Source organism: Serinus canaria, chromosome 10, assembly GCF_022539315.1.
Source record: "Serinus canaria isolate serCan28SL12 chromosome 10, serCan2020, whole genome shotgun sequence".
NCBI lineage: Eukaryota > Metazoa > Chordata > Aves > Passeriformes > Fringillidae > Serinus > Serinus canaria.
The window spans coordinates 3,488,338-3,506,478 of NC_066324.1; the positions used below are offsets into that span (position 1 = coordinate 3,488,338).

At 51.2% G+C, this 18,141-nt stretch overlaps 1 protein-coding gene across 2 annotated transcripts in view; it reads left to right on the forward strand.

The window, feature by feature from the left end:
- The first annotated feature begins 11,062 nt into the window (after positions 1 to 11,062).
- The window catches only part of ADAMTS17 (ADAM metallopeptidase with thrombospondin type 1 motif 17), a 155,748-nt gene continuing 148,669 nt past the window's right edge, over positions 11,063 to 18,141 (forward strand). For both annotated transcript variants that reach the window (XM_050978430.1, XM_050978431.1), the window contains exons 1-2: positions 11,063 to 11,181; positions 11,791 to 12,128. In XM_050978430.1, the coding sequence (XP_050834387.1) occupies positions 11,112 to 11,181; positions 11,791 to 12,128 (408 nt within the window). In that variant the 5' untranslated portion in view covers positions 11,063 to 11,111. The remainder of the gene's footprint in view (positions 11,182 to 11,790; positions 12,129 to 18,141) is intronic.

An 18,141-nucleotide genomic window follows, 5' to 3' on the forward strand; every position in this document is an offset into this window, starting at 1 on the left:
CCACACTCTTCACAAGACCTAACAGCACTGTCTGTAAATGAACTTGTGTTTTTCTGAACAATTAACAAGTGGAGAGGAAGCAAAATTAATGGGGGCATCACCCATCCTTTGGATTATTCAAGGTTTATGCTTTGATTAAAGTATTTGTGAGTGCTCCTGAGTACACCAGGAATGTTACACCTGCTTCTGTCTCCACCCAGCTGGGTTTTGAGGTGCACATTAGGGCTGCCTAGGAAGTTCTGTGTGTTAGGACTGAGGTGCTACTGCCCAGCAGGTTGTTGTGGGATTATCAGTGGCTCATCACCAGCACCCCCGAGACAGCTCAGCCATGGATCTTCAGCTGGCAAAAGCAGGACAGAAAACAAGGGAGTTGTGCTCATTTTTATCAACTGAAAAACGGCTCCATATTTCTTCTTTCCATTTCTGCCTCCCTGGTTGGGAAGATTGCAGAGGTTCTGACTTACCATCTCCTCCCATGGGCCATCAAACAAAAGGGAAGGTGTTTCAGCCCAAATAATGAACTCTAGCAGAACACTTTGGTTTTATTAGCTGACTTTTTTTTTAAGCTTATGAGTAAGAATAAAGTAGATGGAAAACAAACCGAGCAGAGCTCTGTGAGTTTTGGCTACAAACAACTTGCAAACTGTGAAGAATAAAAAAAAAAAAAGTTGCTGAATTTGGAAGAAAAACACCATCTCCACAGGCCCTTCCCCCAGCTGTGGGTTTGAAGAGCAGCAGTCGCCAGGAATGACAGTCCATGCTGAGCCCATGGGTGCAGCCCAGGTGTGAGAGCTCCAGGGCTGCCCTGGAGCTGGGAACCTTTGGTGTGGAGCAGCACATGAGCCATGAATGTACCTGGGAGCTGATTTCACCCAAAATCACTGGAAATGATTGTTCCTGGGTCCCTGGCAGTTTGATGGGCTCCCTCCAAGGAAAAGGAGGTGATCAAAGCAGTGTGATCTCCACCCAGGCTGGCTACAGAGAGCTTCAAGTGGGGCTCTGAGAGGTTTTGGACTGGAGAACCCTTTCTGGGGCTACCTGAAGTTTCTGCTGTAATAGAAGACAAGGCTGAAAGCACAAGCCTGAGCTTTAACACACAAATCTGCAAACACAAAGTCATAACAACCCACACAGGATAATGTTGTTGATGTTCCAATAGTCTCAAGATTTATGAAAATAGCTTCTATTTACTCAGCTGGAGTGAGCCCTATTCTTCTGAGTTTTGTTACCCCATAAAGCATTCAGAGGAGACCCCATAATCATTTCAAAGTCAGAAACATTAAGTGGAATAACAAGTATAAACCCTCTCCACAGTGACTTTGAAGTGCAAGAAGCATGGCCTTGTAGCCATGGAGCTCTGTTTTGAGCTGGGTGGGAAGAAACAGGTCCCAGGCAGTTTTTTCAGGTGGTGAAAAGTCCATATTTTTCCTACCACAAAAGAAGCTGGTCTAAAAGAAGTTAAGTTGAGCAGGGAAATAAGTGATTGAATTTCCACTGAAATTCACAGGAGTTTTTCCCATGATACTGGTGAGAATTAGACTCAGATCTCATGTGACCAGTTACAAGAAGGACAGGATGGCACTGCATTCTCCAGCTCTCAGGCACAGCCCCAGGGTTTCCCCTTCCTATAGCTCAGGGCAAAATCCTCCCTGCAAAATAAGTATTTCTGTTTGCAGGACACTCACCTGAGCACAGCTCTGCCTCTTCTCAAGATGGGCATGTATCCTTTCAAAGACATTCCTGGTGAAGCAGTCCTCCCTTTTTCAAGGCAGAATCCTCACTTCTAGTGAGCACTCTGCTTCCTGTCCCCTGCCTGCTCAGCATCTGAGCAATGCCTGGGCTGCTGCTAATGCCCACAATCCAAGGACAAATTTACCAGGAAGAGGTGAAATAGGAGCCATGGTGGTCACAAGTGCCTCAGCATGTGGGTGCAGCTGGAGATGGCTGCTGAGGCAGGGGAGAGAAGGGAGCAGAAGGAAAAGCAGGAGCAGAAATGGCTGGGACAACACAGAATGGCTTAAACACAGAACTGACACCACCAAGAATCACAAAGCAGAGCAGTAACAATCTTAGGAGGAGCAAGTCCCAAGAGAAGGAGGAGGAAAAAGCCAGTAGTTCTGTATCCTGGGGATCAGCATTCCAAGCAGCAGCAGCCAGCATTGCCTGGACTCAGAGATGAACTTTGCAGCCAGGACAACTCCTTTGCCCCGAGCACTGGCGGCTTCGTGCTGAGCCCAGCCAGAGTTCCCAGGGCAGAGGCGAAGCAGGAGGATCTGGGAAAAGCTCCTTCACCAAGTTCCCAGTATGTGAGTGAGGGGACTGGGCTGGGGCTGGGCCAGGGCAGCCACAGGTAGAGCCCGGCAGACCTGCAGCTGTGGCAACGACCCCACACTTCACCTCCCGTTGCTGGGTGAGCCTGACTCCCTCTTGGACCTCTGAGCTGGTTTTGTGCTTTTCCTGGCTGTCTGGAAATCCCAGGAGTCCTAGAAGAGCTCCTGGAAGATTTGTGCATTTGCTTTCTACAACCAAGAGCAGGAGAAAGCTGCTAAAGGCCTTCCTACTGCACCTATGGGTAAGTGTCTTGGTTGTCGTGGGCTGTAGACAGAACAGGAGAAGTCCTGGGATTTCATAAGAATCTGTGGGAAGCAGGAGCTAAATCTTATCAGGTTGTGCTAAATCTTATCAGGCCGTGCAAACCCTACCTAGTTCCTTTGCTGATTTAAAGGAGGAATTATTCAGCAACCAAAGAATGTCTCATACATTTCCCCATCGCAAGAGCAACGAGGTCAGGTAGTAATTGTGTGTTTGCAGCTTTTTTTATCCCTTTGGGTCCTGCAAGGATGAGCAGAGAACAGGACTCTGTAGCAATGTCCCCTTTGGCCTAAGGGTAGGACTGTTCTGTAACTCTGCCCGTTCTGCAGGGCATGCACAGCATTCTGTGAACTGGGGAATTGCTTCCCTCTGGTTCTGGCTGCCTTTGGAGAGCCCAGCGCTGCTGGACCTGCAGCGATGAGAACGCCCCGGGCCCCTCCCGTGCCACCCCCTGTTGGTGACCTGGTCATTGCTGCGAGGCCCCACGAGGTGGCAATAGCAGGACACGGCTCCCGTCGGGACACGGCTCCGTGGAGCGCTGCTGTCCATCTTTTTGCCCCTGAAAACAGATTCCGTTGAATATGCAAACTTCGTGCAGCTGGTATTTCCACTTGATCGGTCTCTGACGGTGAAACAGGTGTCGGGTAAAAAACCACTGAATTTTACTGAGATGGAGGGTTTGGTGCCAGTCCAGAGGCCCCGTGTGCTGGTGTCCCAAGGGCTGGCATCTCCCTGGGTGTCACCACTGGCCCTTTCCCTGTAGGTGCAGCAGTGTCCTGCTTTCTCTCCTGGTACCAGAGCTGTACCTGGTGTATCTGGAGCAGAAAGGATGTTAAATCTGCTCTGACACTGCTTCACTGCCTGTCATTTATCATATTGTCTCTTTAACCTACATATTTTTCAAGCCACCGGGTTTGTAGCTGGTGGTAAGTGAAGTCCTGTTCTCATCTAGATCCTTAATGTCTGTAATGCAAATAAGGAGGATAAATCTCTCAGAATAATGAGGGTTACACTGCCATTCTAATAGTGCCATTCTGATGGTGCCATTCCACCTCAGGAGACAGGCTGTCCACCACAAGCATGAGGTGCAGACTCCTACACTCCCCACGGGTGTCAGCAGGAAAAAGGGACCCGTTGGTCCAAACAAGCTGCTTTAATCCCATTTGGCACAACCCTCGTGGTCAGGCTGTGCTCAGCTATGAGAGCTGGGATCTGGTTTGCTTTGATAGCAGGATGAAAACTTTCCTTGAGCTCTCTCCATAGCTGTGGATGGACAGGAGATGTTTGGATGCTGGCTCACAACCTCCATGGTTCCCAGCTGACCCCAGCTCTTCACTCAGAGCCAGGAGACAGCTGGATTTGACTTGCCTGTCCCTGCAGGTTGGAGCTTTGGGGTTGCCTGCAGGGCTCTCTCCATGTGGGTCTTCCATGGGCTGATGCCCAGCTGCCAGCACAGCTCCCTCCATCCCAGCTCACAGAAGGGGCTGGTGGGGATGCTCCCTGCCAGCAGGCTCACTGACACACACCTCCCCTCTTTTCCTGTGTGTGTCCAGCCCAGAATTCCTGACAGGTGGCAGTTTTAACAGTCCTAGAGTGACACTGATGTTTTGCTGCTATGAACAAACACTTGCAGCCAAGCCAAAGTCAGTTGCCAGCTCTGTTGGGAGAAAGGATCCAGCAGCAGAGGAACATCCCAACTCTGTTCCTGGTTCACTGTATGACCTTGCAAAAAAATGACAATATTGGCCCCAAATGGACTGGGATGAGGTATTGGTGGCTGTTGCTGATTAGGAGCAGGATGTGTTTCAGGCTCCAGGTGTGTTGTTCCCTCCAGACCTCGCACTGACCCTCATGTTGGTGACTCTGAGCACTGTGCTGATGTGGGCACTGGGGTTTCCTCTCTGGCTGTAGAGGAAAAGGCAGCCCTTGCCATCCCTTAGAGGAGTGTGAGGGGAACAGCCCCTGCCAAAGAGCACAGGCATACAGATGTGGCCCTGCAGTGGTCATGGCACATCCTGCCTACTCTGCTCCTTTATCCCCTGAGGGCAAACATGCTTTCACTGCTTCAGGGCAGCCCAAGACCCCAAAAAGTGGGGCTCTTGTCCCAGACAAGTGCTCCAAGTGACCTCCAGGCCAGACAACTTACACAGACATCAGATGAGCAAAGCCACGTTTGATGGGGCCCTGAGCTACCTGATTTAGTGGGGTGCATCACTGCCCATGGCAGGGCCTTGGAATGAGGTGATCCTCAAGGGCTCTTCCAACCCAAACCATTCTGTGATTTATGATCCTACAACCAAACATCCCAGTTTGCATCTCCAGGCTGTGGAGCTCATAGTAAAGGCTCCTGGGACAGTGATGGGGAATTTACTGACTCAGCTGGGGATGATGGGGAGGGAATGTAAAGACTGACTTAGAAGGGGGGAACTGCAGAGTAGCCCCAAGAGAAGGAGGAGGAGGAAAAAGAGAAGACTGACAAACTGTGTTGTGAATTTTTAAAAGCAGTCAGAGATTGTGCTGTGAACTCTGCACAGCTTCTGTCAGTGGCATTATGGTCATGCTTCTGCACAGCTCTGCATCCAGAATGGGAGCAACCAGGAAAATCAGCATAAACTTGAGTAAAGGATTGGCCCCGTGGGGAAAATAGCTCTGAATGGTGTTGGTCCTATCACTGCACATGGAGAAAAGGTGGGTTTTGATTGCTGAATTTCTGTAAAAATTCAAATGGTTTGACAAAGCTTTGAGGGTAGCTTGGGAGCAGCTTGAATATGACACAAAAGAAGGATTAGACAGTAAAAGTTCAGAGCCATGATCACCTCAGCACAGGGGCTTGGGGCTGTTTCACTTCCACAGGAGAAAAGGGGTGTTTTACACACCCAGGCTGTGGGGCCATAGGGGCTTGGCTTTGGGGCACAGCCCTTCCCCAGCTCTGTGCCACCCTCCAGCAGTGCCAGTACCTGGAGGACAGCCCTTCCCACTTTGGGAATGTCCCCCCACTCAATGCCTGGCTGGGGACCCCTCTCCAGGGATGGAAAGGGCCTTGCTGGCTGCAGGAGGGCTGCTCCTGTGGTGTGACCCACCTTGGAGCCCCCACTGCAGCACCTGGCAGGGCCCCTGACCCTGCAATCCCTGCTCCTGGGGATATTCAGTTTTCTGTTTGTTTTGCAAGTGTAATTGGCCAAGACGCTGTGAAGGGAGGAGAGAATGCCCAAGGGAGAGGTGTTAAAGAAATAGGAAAACATTATTAAGAGTGTTTTAAGTTTCCCTTATTAGAACTTTCATGGTGAAGAGGAGCCACTTGAGGTCTGTGCAGTTGGATTGGACCACCCAGTCCAAGCTCCAGTAGCCATCCATGCAGATGGATGAAGTGCCCTGTGCATCCCCTTGGCATCACCTCTTCCAAGCCATGCACCACCTTCTTGGCTTACAAATCTCCCCCTCTTGTGTCCTGCTGCAAGGAACTCGCAGAGAAGGAGAAGCCTTATAGGAAATATTCAGTTTGGGGGAATGATCCTCATCCAAGGCTGGACACAAAGGGAGATGATTGAGAGGAGCTGGGGAACACCAGATGTGGGATATTGCCAGTGCCAAGGAGGTGGCACCTGCCTGAAGGGCTTTGCCATTGTCAGCTCCAAGCATTCAGAGCTTTTGCCTCCACACACACACAAAAAGAATCAATAGCATCATTTTTGAGAAAGGATTATGTTAAACAATCCCATGGTTGGGAACTTCTTCATTTGCTCCTGGGCAAAATCCCTTGAGGCTTCTCCTAGCTCACTTTCCCAGCTTGTCAGGGGGTCAAACATGGAGTTAAATGAGAAATCAATCTCATGATTGCAGGAGCCAAGGTCCGAGAGGAAAAACCCAAACAAACCATAAATCATAACAACAACAAAAAAAGCCAGCTATTCCCAGGTTCCTGATAACATCATCAGAGGTGGCAGCACTGGACTCCATAAAAAGCCTGGCTGAACTTTAGGGTCAAACAGGGCAGCTCTTTGCTTTGTCCGTTTGTCCCTGCATGCCTGGGGAGTGACGTGTGGCTGACCGCTCTGGCTGGCCGATGGCTATCTGTGCATGGCCTCCCATCCCAGCCTGACCTGCACCACTCCTGTCTGTCTGTCTGTCTGTCTGTCTGTCTGAAAATCCCAGCAGGGCCTGCTTGGAGGTGGTGGAGCACTTTCTAATTTCTCTACACAAAGCACTGCCTGCCCCGAGGGAGCGGATTCTCCCAGCACCCTGCAGTTGTGTTGCTCAGCTGGGAGTCTGTTCTTGTATATTCCTGACTTTTCTCACCCCCCATGGCCTGTGTGCTGTTATTTTCTGGTCCTGACACTGTTGCAAACTGATCCCTGCAAATCTGCACCGAAGTTACCCTGGAAGGTTTTGTACAGACAGCCATAGCACCAGGGTGGGAATGGAGCCAAATGTGAAGCAACCTGGAATTTCAGGAGTCCATTCCTCAGCTCCTATCCCACAGGAATATTTTTCTTCTCATTTCTCAGTATTCTATGGAACAGGGTATTTTTCCCCATTGCAGCTGGGTGAAGCTTGGGAGCTCCCTGGAGATAAGCAGGGGGAAAGTATTTGCAGGGAAGGTCTTCAGGGAAAACCTCATGTGATGGACTTGCTGTGAGACAGCTCAGCCAAAGCAAACTCCCTGTGACAAAAGGGACCCTCTGTCAGCCTGTGGATAAAGTCCCCTGCCAGGAGAAAGACAAGGACAGCTCTCCTGCTGTGGTCTTAGCTGAATTGGAGCAGGCTGTGTGCTCCCCTGAGGACACAGGTGCTGGTGGCTCAGCTCAGTCCCTGGACACCTCCAGGGTCACTGTCACTTTTCTTTCTGCTCTGCTATTCCCAGGAGCTCATGAGCAGACTGTTCATTTCAGGCCAGACTTGAGAGAGGTGTTCCAGAGGGATATTTTTCTCTTGAAGTCTTGGGAGAATTCAGGCTGCTATAAAGGAGAGACCTTAAATGCCTCTGCTGAGGGCAGAACATACTGCATGAACAGTACTAGATGCTGGTGACTCCACTTAGAATCGTTTAGGCTGAAAAAGACCTTAAAGATGGTTGAGACCACCTGTAAGAAGTGAGTCCAACATGAAGCAGCACAGCCTGAAACACCCTCCACCAAAGAGCTTTAATTGAACCTCTGGCTCAGTGTGTAAAGCCAGTCTGTAAGAAACCACTGTTGGCACCTCTGAAACTACTCGTGTTTATTTGGCTGATGATCTAAAGTGACAAAGGAGCTTTTGTTGGTCACTACTTGTCACTAAACTGCCTCTGGCCTCTTTGGGGGGTCATTTGCACAGGTAACAGCAGCACCTGCCAGGTCCGTGCCCAGGCAGCCTGGCCAAGCTCCGCATCCTCCGGAGGGGAGGAAATTCCCGATTCCCAAAGGCTGCAGAGAGAGGAGGAGCTGCGGGGAGAGCAGGAAGAGCATCGGAATGTCCCGGCAGGAGAGCAGCACCTGTGAGGTCGGGGAGAGGACCAGGACAGGAAAGGTTTGGAGAAGGGGAAGGCTGAGCAGTGGCCAAGTTAACCCTTCCCATGCTGGCATTTTCCAGGCGGCGAGCCAAGTGACTGCTGGGGAAGATGGATATAACACATGTCTGCAGTCTCCAAAGGGTTATTAACTCTGCAATAATGGCCATGAAACTTGGCTTCCTCGACGTACATTTAAAATTGAAGAAAAAATCCCTACCCCAACACCAGTTTCAGAGGGGGAGTGGGCTTGTTTCCTAGGAACTGCAGGGCCAAATCCACCTCTGTGATGGTGAGAGGAGAAACCTCCCCCCTCCCCATGGGCTGGAAGCAGGGGAGCAATGCAACCACCACAACAGCACCACAGCCCCCTCCTGCCACACACACCTTATCCTTATCAATAGCAATTTCAAGGCATTTTTGGAAAGTCCATGGTGTTCAATTAAGGTGTCTCACTGGAGCTTTGGGATTTGGATTCAAGAAAACCACCAATGCTGCTCCTAAGACAGATTCCTCCTTTGTTGTGTGGGTACTACTGTGGGGCTTGTCCCTCACTTCTGGCTCCAGCCCTTGGCAACACCGAGGCCTGCCTGGGATGTTGCCCCTGTCCTGGGGTTTGCAGCCTCTTGGGCTCCTGTCCAAATGCTCTGGAAGTCTGGGATGCTCCATTGGGATTATCCCTACCCCAGTGTAGTCTGTGCCAGCCAGCCACTGAGCAAATCCTTCCATGCAGTAAGTTACAGACTTCTCTTTATTGGTGCCTCTCTTCCCCCACACTATTAAATTTATTCTTTCTCTGTATTGTTATTATTTTTCTGGCAAAGGACTTTGGAAGGTGGGAGAAGGGATCTACTAAAAAGTTAAACAAATCTAAGCCCCCTCGTCAAACCCTTTCGAGGCACCAGCTCCAGTCCCTTCACAAATGAAGTCAGCTGGTGGTCTGGGTTTAAACGTGGCTGTTGAGGGCTCAGGCCAGGTTTGGCAGCTCACAAATCAAATTGCTTCGTGGCTCTTGGGAGCAGAGGATTGCCACGGGTGGAGGAGCTGTGGGGGAGCTCTGCCCTGCTCTGTGCCAGCCAGGGCCTGGCCTTGGAGAGAGGCACTGAAATCGTTGGTTCACAACAGGTCAGGAGGGAAATTCAGGCTCTGAGGTTTTGTTTTCTGTGTTATGTTACACTATTGGCACAGAGCAAGGCAGCCCCAAACTGAGGTTTTGTCTCACTTGAATGGGTCCGGGCCAGTCCCTTTGCTTTGGTAAATTCTTATTAGGAGCAGAGAGAGCCCTGAAAGAGAGAGTGGGAAACACAGAGCTATTAAAACTCATCTGATCTCATGTTAATAAAGAGTTTGAGCCACAGGTCTTGGCTTACTCTGATTTTGCCTGCTGGGAGCTGCTTGCAGGTCCCCAGTTTTACTCTTGCTGGTGACCACGGGTTACATCCTCCAGGTGCCACCCCGCTGGAGGGATGAGGGGTGTTCCTGAGGTCACAGCAGAAGGTAGGACATGCTCTTGTGTCCAGGGGATGCTGCAGAGGGCCTGTGCAGGGCAGGGCTTTCTGAGGTGCTACACCAGCCCATGGTGTGCCACGGGGTGTCCCTTGGTGCCTGGGAAAAGCACAGCCAGCCAGGTGAGGAGCTGGCAGCAGCTCCAAGGTTCTGACTCTCAAACAGCCTCTCTCCTTGTACAGGAGCAGCTCACCAGGAAAATGTGGCTCTTGCTGCCTGTTCAATGCCAGGACGAAAGAGAATAGTGTTAATGTGCTCATGTCTCTCACCAGCCCTTTTCCCAGCTCCAAACACCCTTTTCTCAGCACTCCCCCAGTGTCTGCCCTCCCTAGGATGAGCATCCAGACCTAATTCCACTTGTTTGTGACTCAGAGCCATTCATGCTGTCAGTATGGCTCAGGACAATTCTCGTGGAAGTGCTACAGGGAGATCTGCCAGAGTCATTCACACTCTTTTATGGGTCTTCCTTTGAATTCTTCTACAATTTCAGGAACAAAGTTGCAGATTTTTGCAGAAGTTTAAACTCTAGGACACTGCTCTGCTGGGCCACCACAATTTAAAGCTGCTAACAGGTTGGGTCTTGACTGCTTTCTATGATTCAACCATGCCGGGAGCACAGGATCCCATCCAAAGCCCACCAAACACAGCGGAAACCTTTCTGCTCTTGGAAATCACCCTACTGCCTTCAACAGCCCCTGTCCAAATTGAGTTTTCCTGATCCCTGCACAGCTGAAAACATGCAGGATGTTGCCCAGCCAGGTGGAAAGGAACTCCAGTGGCTGCAGGACCTCAGTGAAAACGGGAATTGGTAGCAAAAATCAATTTTAATATCTCTGTATGCACTTGTTTCTTATTTTCATCCATGCAATGAGTGCTTCAGGAGTATGTGGGATCATCGCTCAAAATCTCTGTGTGTCCATGGGATGACCCTGCTTGAGCAGGGACGTTTGACCAGATGCCCCTCTGTGGTGCCTTCCAACCTTACCCATTCTATGATATCGCCAACTTAATTTTTTTTCTGCTCTTCCAAGCCGTGGCACCGGTCCTGCTGCTGGCGCTGGGAAAGGAATGGGTGACTTTCTCAAGCGAGCTGCCCTAACCGTGATTAAATTCAATTAGTGCTGAGGAAAGGGAGAGGAAGGAAACACGACAGGGCTGCCCAGCGGCGGGATGCCGCCCGTCAGACCCCCTGACCCGGCCGGGATGTTCCCGGTGGCACCGAGCCGACCCCGGGTCCCGGAGCAGCCCCGCGGGTCCCTCAGGGCCCGGCCCGGGGCAGGAGAGGGCGCCCCCTACCGGCCGCCCGCTCCCACGTGCGTTCCCCCCTCGCGGCGCTGCCGGCGCACAGCCAATGGGGGAGCGGGGGGCGTGTCCCGGTGGCCGCAGCCGCCAATGGGCGTGCGGAGTGGCGGCGGGGGGCGTGGCCGGGCGCGCGCCGCGGCGATCCCCGGTGCCGAGGGCGGGCAGGGCGCACTCGGGCCCCGCTCCCTTCTCCGCGCTGTGCGCTCGGCCCCGCCGCCGCACTACCATGTTTGACGGCTGCCTCCTGCCCCTCGTCGTGCCCTGCCTGCTGCTCTGCGGACTGGACGCCGGCACAGGTAGCGCTCCCTGCCGCCCCGGCTCCCCTTCCCCGGCGGCACTGACAGGGTCCGGTCCCGGGCGGCAGCGTGCGGGCGCGGAGCGCAGGGCACGCACCGCATCCCCTGCGTGGCCGCGGTCCCAGCCCGCGGGATGAATTGCTCCAGGCTTTTGTATTTTCTTTTCCTGTCCTCCCGCTGCTGCTGTAGCGTTCCATGTGGAAAGCTGCTGACTGTCCTTGGCTGCTGCTGCGGCTCGCTCTGCTTTTCCCCTTCTCCCTGCAGATTTTTATTGGGGTTGGTGAAATGCGATGCTTGTGTCTGAGCTATATATATATATATATATTTTTTTTTTTAATGATACAAGTAGTTTTAGCGTTTGCTCTGTTCCTCTCTTCCCTGCACGCTTCTGTCTCTAATATATGTGTATATAGAGAGAAATAAATCGCCGTGCTCCGCTGGCTCCATTGTCTGCGCAGCCCGTTCACGGTTTCCAGCGCGGGGCTGTCTGCGCTGAAACCCGAGCGCGGGGCTGTCCCGGGGAGCGGGGGGTGCCGCAGCCCCCGTCCGCCCCGTCGGGCCGCGGCTCCGGGGTGCGAGCGCTTGAGCCTCTCTCCTTCTCGCCTGCAGCTGGCGGAGCGGAGCTGGAAGTGGTGATCCCGGAGCGAGTGCCGCTGGAGAAGATCCACCTGCTGCCGCCCGGAGGGGATCGCGGCGGCCCCCGGCGCCGGCGGGCAGCGGCGGAGCAGGAGGAGGAGGAGGAGGCTGTGCTGCTCCGCCTGCCCGCCGCCGGCGCCGAGCTGTACCTGCACCTCCGCCGCGACCTGCGCTTCCTGGCCCGGGGCTTCGCGGTGGAGCGGCGGCGCGGGGAGGCGCGGCGGCCCCCGCGGGAGCGGCTCTGCTTCTACTCGGGACACGCACTGAACCGCAGCGACTCCTTCGCCTCCCTCAGCACCTGCGCCGGGCTGGTACTGCCATCCCACCCCGCTCCCCGCCTCAGGGCCGGTGCTGCCATCCCGCCCCGCTCCCCCCCTCAGGGCCAGTGCTGCCATCCCACCCCGCTCCCCCCCTCAGGGCCGGTACTGCCATCCCACCCCGCTCCCCGCCTCAGGGCCGGTGCTGCCATCCCACCCTGCTCCCCCCCCTCAGGGCCGGTACTGCCAGCCCCATGAGGCGGGATGCTTGCGCTTCACCTGCTCTCAGGGTGGTGACCCTCCTGTCCCTTTGCCTCACTGTTCCCTCAGCTGCCAGGCCCTGCCAAGCACCGCCGCTGTCCCGTGGTGGGTGTTCTGCCCACCCTGGTTCTCCCTGTGGAGCTGCCTCAGCCATCCCTGAGGGGCTCAGGCCCTACAGTTCCATTGTGGGTGGGCGGCAGAACCCAAGGGTGCTGTAGAAGAGCGTCCTGATGGAGGGAACATCTTGTGTCACTGTCCCCAGCCATGGGGCAGGTGGCTGTGTCCTGCTGGGGTGATTTGGTGCCATCCTGGCTTGATCCTGTGGCAGCTGTGCAGCTGGCTCTTCCCAGGCTCCTGCCCTCAGTGTTGAGGTGTTCACTGGGAGCTGTGCTCAGGGAGCAGCCAGTGCCCCAGCATGGTCACAGGAACATCCCACTCAGGGCGGCTTTTCCCACCACAAGTGTCAGGATTTCTTTGCCTGAGGCTGAATTCAGGTGGTTCTGCAGGGCCTGGCTCTCCTCTGAGCATCCCGGTAAGAGCAGGTGATCCTGTGTGGGACAGAAAGTTTCTCGGTTGTGGAGACTGAGATGCTTAAGACATTGAGTAATTTGCAGTTATTCTTGAAAACTTCTAAAGTACTTCCGGAAGTCAGTGGGGCATTAGGCAGTGATTCCCAGCAGATGGTCCTGGGAGGTGTGCCTGTCAGAACAGACCTGATGGTGGAGATTTATCCTTAAACCGTAGTGAGGAGCAGTTCATGCTCTGCCCTCGGGGCTCCCGCCTTCGTTCCGGAGCCATTTGAGGGCGCTGTGCCTCAGGATTAAAAAAGCCCAGCAAACGGAGATGCTGAGGTCTGTGTGCCACTGGAAATTGAGCTGAGTTCCACCGAGGGCAGCTTAAAACTAATATCTCTAGTTCAAGCCTTAAATCACTAACAGCGCTATGATTTTGCCACCAGGCGTGTTTTGTTAATCTTGCTGGGCTTCCAAAGCTGGAAAGCACAAACAAACAGAGGAGGAACCTTTAAAAAAAGAGGAATGTAGTTGTAGGCACAGTATTAACTGCCTGAGATCAGGGAATGGAGGAGGGGGTGAAAAAGCTTGGCAAAATTCCCAGTAGAAAAGCTGAAAAAGAGACAAGACAAGTTAGTCTTAGCTCACTGCTCAGCAAAAGTGAACAGCAATATTGCAGTACCTGTTTGGATCATGGCAGTTCTAAGCAATGGCTAAATTGACATAACTGGGCTGGATCAATGTCAAAGCTGCAGTTTTGTGCCAAAGCCCCACGAGTTAGTGTCAGTGTTGGTAAAGCTTTGCTTGCCTTTGCCTGTGCACCTGGTCCTAGCAGTGCTGAGAGTGCTGTGGGCAGATGTGTTGAGAGAGAGGTGTTTCTGCTTGTTGGGATATTCCTTTCCTGTTAGAGGAATCCATTCATCCTCTTCATTCAGATAATCACCAGGAATGGGAAAGGGCTAAAAGCAGGTGCATGGTATATTAAAGTTAAAACTTTAACTCACTCAAATGTAAGCTCAAAACTAGAGAACAGAAAACTCCAGTGTCTTGAGGATTAGCCTGAACTTAAGATGGATGAAACTAAACTTAAGATGAACCTCATTCATTATTGAAATGGTTTCATTGAAATAATCCATACCACCATGTAGATGAACCTTCTTATTTTAGCTGAGTGGACCATTTTGGTTTCTTAAATCTGTCTTTAAACATGAAACATCTCACATTTTAGGCTGCTTTCAGTGTTTACACAGCCTTTTGCAGTGGCCACACTAAACCAGTATACCTGTAGTGAAAGCTGTCTAATGTAGTGGTAAGAGCTTTCCTGGGATCAGAGGAATCAGAGCTTGCCCCAGATTGTCTAGGAAATATTTAATCTGCTATGAGTAGACCTGAAAGCAGGTGACTCTAGAGCCAAAATTTTTGCCTTCTAATCTGCCAATAAAAAATACTAAGACCATAACTTTAAAAAAAATTATATTTATTTTCCCATTGCTTCCTTGAGCCCTGTTTACTGCAGGAAGAATAAGGCTTTGCTCTCAGCAGCAGCTTCACAGGTGGGACATGGGCCAGACCTGCTGGGCTAGAGGAAGGACCTGGGTGGTGGAAACCTTGCAGCCTGTTTGTCCTGGCATTTGTCTTGTGAGCAGTTCTAGTGCTGCAGTGGGGGGTTTCCTGAAAATTCCAGCAGGAAAATGTTCATTGGACTCTAACTGCTTATCAGGACATCTCCTTCAGAAAAGCTGCTTGCTAAGAAGAAGAGTGGGCAGTAATGCTGTGTCCTGATCTCCAGCTGGCTCAGGCCTTGCTGTAATCATATTCTGAGCCATGCCATAAATCATACCAAAAGTGATATAAAATGATCAGGGCAAGTGGAGTTCTAGTAAAAACAAAATCCCTGACACAGTGGCATGAAAACTGAGCTGCAGCCAGGCTGAGCAATTGCTTCCTGGTGATGGTATCAGATTCCCAGTGTGGCATCTGAAGGTTGGGGTCTGGTTTTTAAGCTCTGCTGGCAGATGCTGCTGTTAACCAGTGTGTGGCTGCTGCAGTTCCTGCTTTGGGAAGGGTGGCCGTGCTCTTGGAGCTCTGTGGGGTCAGAGTGAGGTAAAAACTGCTGTACCCAGGGTTTCACCATTGAGCTACAGCTAAAGTGCCTCACGTGAGGATGCTGCAGCCCTCCTGTTCCTCGTGACAAGCTGGGAATTCAGCCTAGCAGAGACACAGGGTTCCTGGAAAGTGCTGCTACCTTCCCCTTGGCACCACCGGCCTCTGGGGAGTGCAGCTGTGCCAGCACTTGGATTCTGGCCACAGCTCAGGGCTGCACTGCCCTTCCCTGCTGCTGGGCACTCACAGGCAGCTCTGCAGCCCCTGGGGCATCACTAGAAGACAGCAGCCAGTCCAGGAGCTTTGTTTTTGAAAAGTTCCAGCTTTGTAAGGCCACTGTTGAGTCACTGTCACATGCTGAACTGCTGGACTGCAGCATCAGCTCTTTAGAGCAGGTGTAGGCTTTTCATACTTGTACCTACATTTTGGAAACAGTTACAGTTTTGAGAGAGTCATGAGTCCATGTCAAAATAAGCATTATAATTAGAAATGAAAAGAATCTCTTGAAAACTGTCCAGGAGCCAAAAGGTGACAATCACTGGGATGCATTTAGAGGCAGAGGTTTGATTCTAAATAACTTCTCTTCCATTTTAAAATCCAGGGTCTTTGATCTTGGGTTCAGGATTGCTCTTTTTCTTGTCTCTATATAAGGTGGCATGTCCTTCTCAGTTGAATTAGTAGTTTGTGCCTCCCTCCTGTTCAGGCTAGTTCATGTAGTTCTTCTGGAGAAGAGGAACAGGGATGCAGAAAAGGCCACAGTCTGTCAGGGTTAGGCTGGTTTGGGTGTCAGGGGCGAGTGAGTGATGAAGATGAGCACTTCCCTGGTGGCTCATCCTGTGCCACTGGTACCTTAGGTTGGTGAGTGGCCAATTTCACTACAGAGGGAGCTGGTGCCTGGTGCAGAGCAGATGCTGCAGCTCAGGGAGCTCCATCCCTGGCCAGGGAAGTGTTTTCTGCCTGCACCAGGGCGGTGCTGCCCTTCAGGTGACTCAGGAGCCTCTGCTGCTGTGGGAAGCAGGGCACAGCAGGCGTGTGGGGATTAAAGATGATACAATTTCCCCTGAGGAAACCTTCAGCTCCACTGAACTCACCTGTCTGGGAGAGGAGCTGTCTGGCATTCATCCATAGCTGGGCCACGAGCTGAAAAGTTAAACCTCTTAAAATTACTGTGCTGGGTTTCCTTGTGCTGGGATTTTCTTTCCTCTTCCACAGTGGACAAGAGGGAGAAGATGTTGAGGTTTCCTTGTTTAGCAGAGTTGGAGGCCAGGGCAGATATTCCTGGAATATATCAGAACTGAGTGTAAACCTGAAATGACTCTGGAACACGACTTAATTTAAAGCTCTTCTTTTCAATTTGCTTGAATTGCACTCTTAAATAATAACCAAGCAAAGCTGAAACATGGTTAATAAGGGTGGGACTAAAACCCACATGAAATTTATTAAACTGTATTTGTGGGTTGTTTTGTTCTTCACTTTAAACATTAACTTCCTTTTAACTTTGAGGAAATGGTTAAACAACTATTTACAGCGTAACAGTTGAGAAATTGAGAAGGGGATGGAATTTGTCAGATGTTTAAATCTGTTCTCTTTTCAGCATGTTCTATGTATGTAACTAATGAACACTTAGGAGCAAGAGAAAAATCTGTTAAAGATTCAGCATTTCACAGATCTCCTTCAAAGATGTTGTGAAAATAAAAAGGGCTGGAAAAACAGTGTAACTGCTGGAGAGTATTAACATGTGGGAAGGTCGAGAACCATGTGCAGAGAGCACTGAGAATTTGGGTCCCTGTTCTGAGCAAGCCCTGGAGCTGCAGTAGCTCCAGCAGCACTACCAGGGCATAGGGACAGAACAGTGAAGCCAAGGAGGCAGGATGGGCTCACACAAAGGCTCTGCTACCACTGCCATTCCAGTGACACTCTGTGAGGACCTTCCTCTTTTCCCTGCTGTCATTTAGCCCCAGAAAAGCTCTACTGGAAGATGATTTGTAGCACAGGAGTGGTACAAGAGTAGATCACAGAGTGAGCAGGTTGCTTGAGTGACCCCTGTGTGTGTAAAACCCTGGATAAGAGCACATGGGAATGTTTTGGTGGTGAGCAATGTTGAGCTGACTTCTAAAATAAGGATGTGGAATATCCTTAATGTGAAAGATCTTGCCACTGTTAGGCACAGTGGTGAGTGGGGCTGTAGTGGGAAGTGTGGATTATTGTTTGTTTTAATCAGCTGGTCAGTTTGCCTGCCTTTGGAGGCTGAAATCATTCCAGCCTTTCCTGTTAGCAGAGCTGCAGGGCTCTGTCAGCTGCATGGTCTAGCCATACCAACTGTAAAATTAATGCAGATGATGGTGAATTCCTGCTCTTCTCTGGATTTTTGGGTTCCTGTGTCTCAGGTCCTCCAGGATGGTCGGGTTGGGCAGCAGCTGCTTTTCCCAAAATTCAGCTATCCCAGGATCTGGCACAGCAGCTGGTCCTGGACTTCCACAGGGAGAGAAGGATGGGAGGGAGTATCCCAACTTTTGATATACATTTCATAGGCAAATGGGAATTGGCAGATCCAAAGCATTTCACATAGTTGGAATGATTTCCCAAGATGTGGGAAAAGTAGCTCTGGGGGTTTTCCTTCCTTATCTTCAAAATCCAAAGCCTTCTGCAGTCCCTCAACTCAGACAAGAGAAGAAAAGCCCAGAGCCTTTGTCCAGGACTGGTGTTGGATCTCTCATGCTGGGATTAGCACAGGGCAGGATCTGAAGAATTTGAGGGTTGCAAATGAGGAATGCATTTCTTATGGAAAAGGCAAAATAATGATCAGACTATTCAAGTTACATGGTCCAAAAGATCTCCTTTGGGCCAACAGGTTTGGGGACTCTTCAGAGTCCAACTGGCAAGTCTGGGGAAATTTTAAACATTTGTAACTCCCTAGAGATGGTTTACAGGCCTGATCCTGCAAACCCTTCTTGCTTGAAACTCTATTTGCCTTTTCAGATTGAGCTTGAGATGCTTCCCTCCATATTCCAGGGTGAAGACTCATGGCTCTTTCTCTCCATAGGTTTCACAATTCCACAGCAAATGTGAAACATAAGTCTTTTCCAATGGTTTAAATTATTTTCACTCTTGATGCCAGAAAATTGGGATATTGTAGGGTGGTGATGAAACTGACTTCTCCTTACATACTTTTGGCACCAGCTGAAATGGTT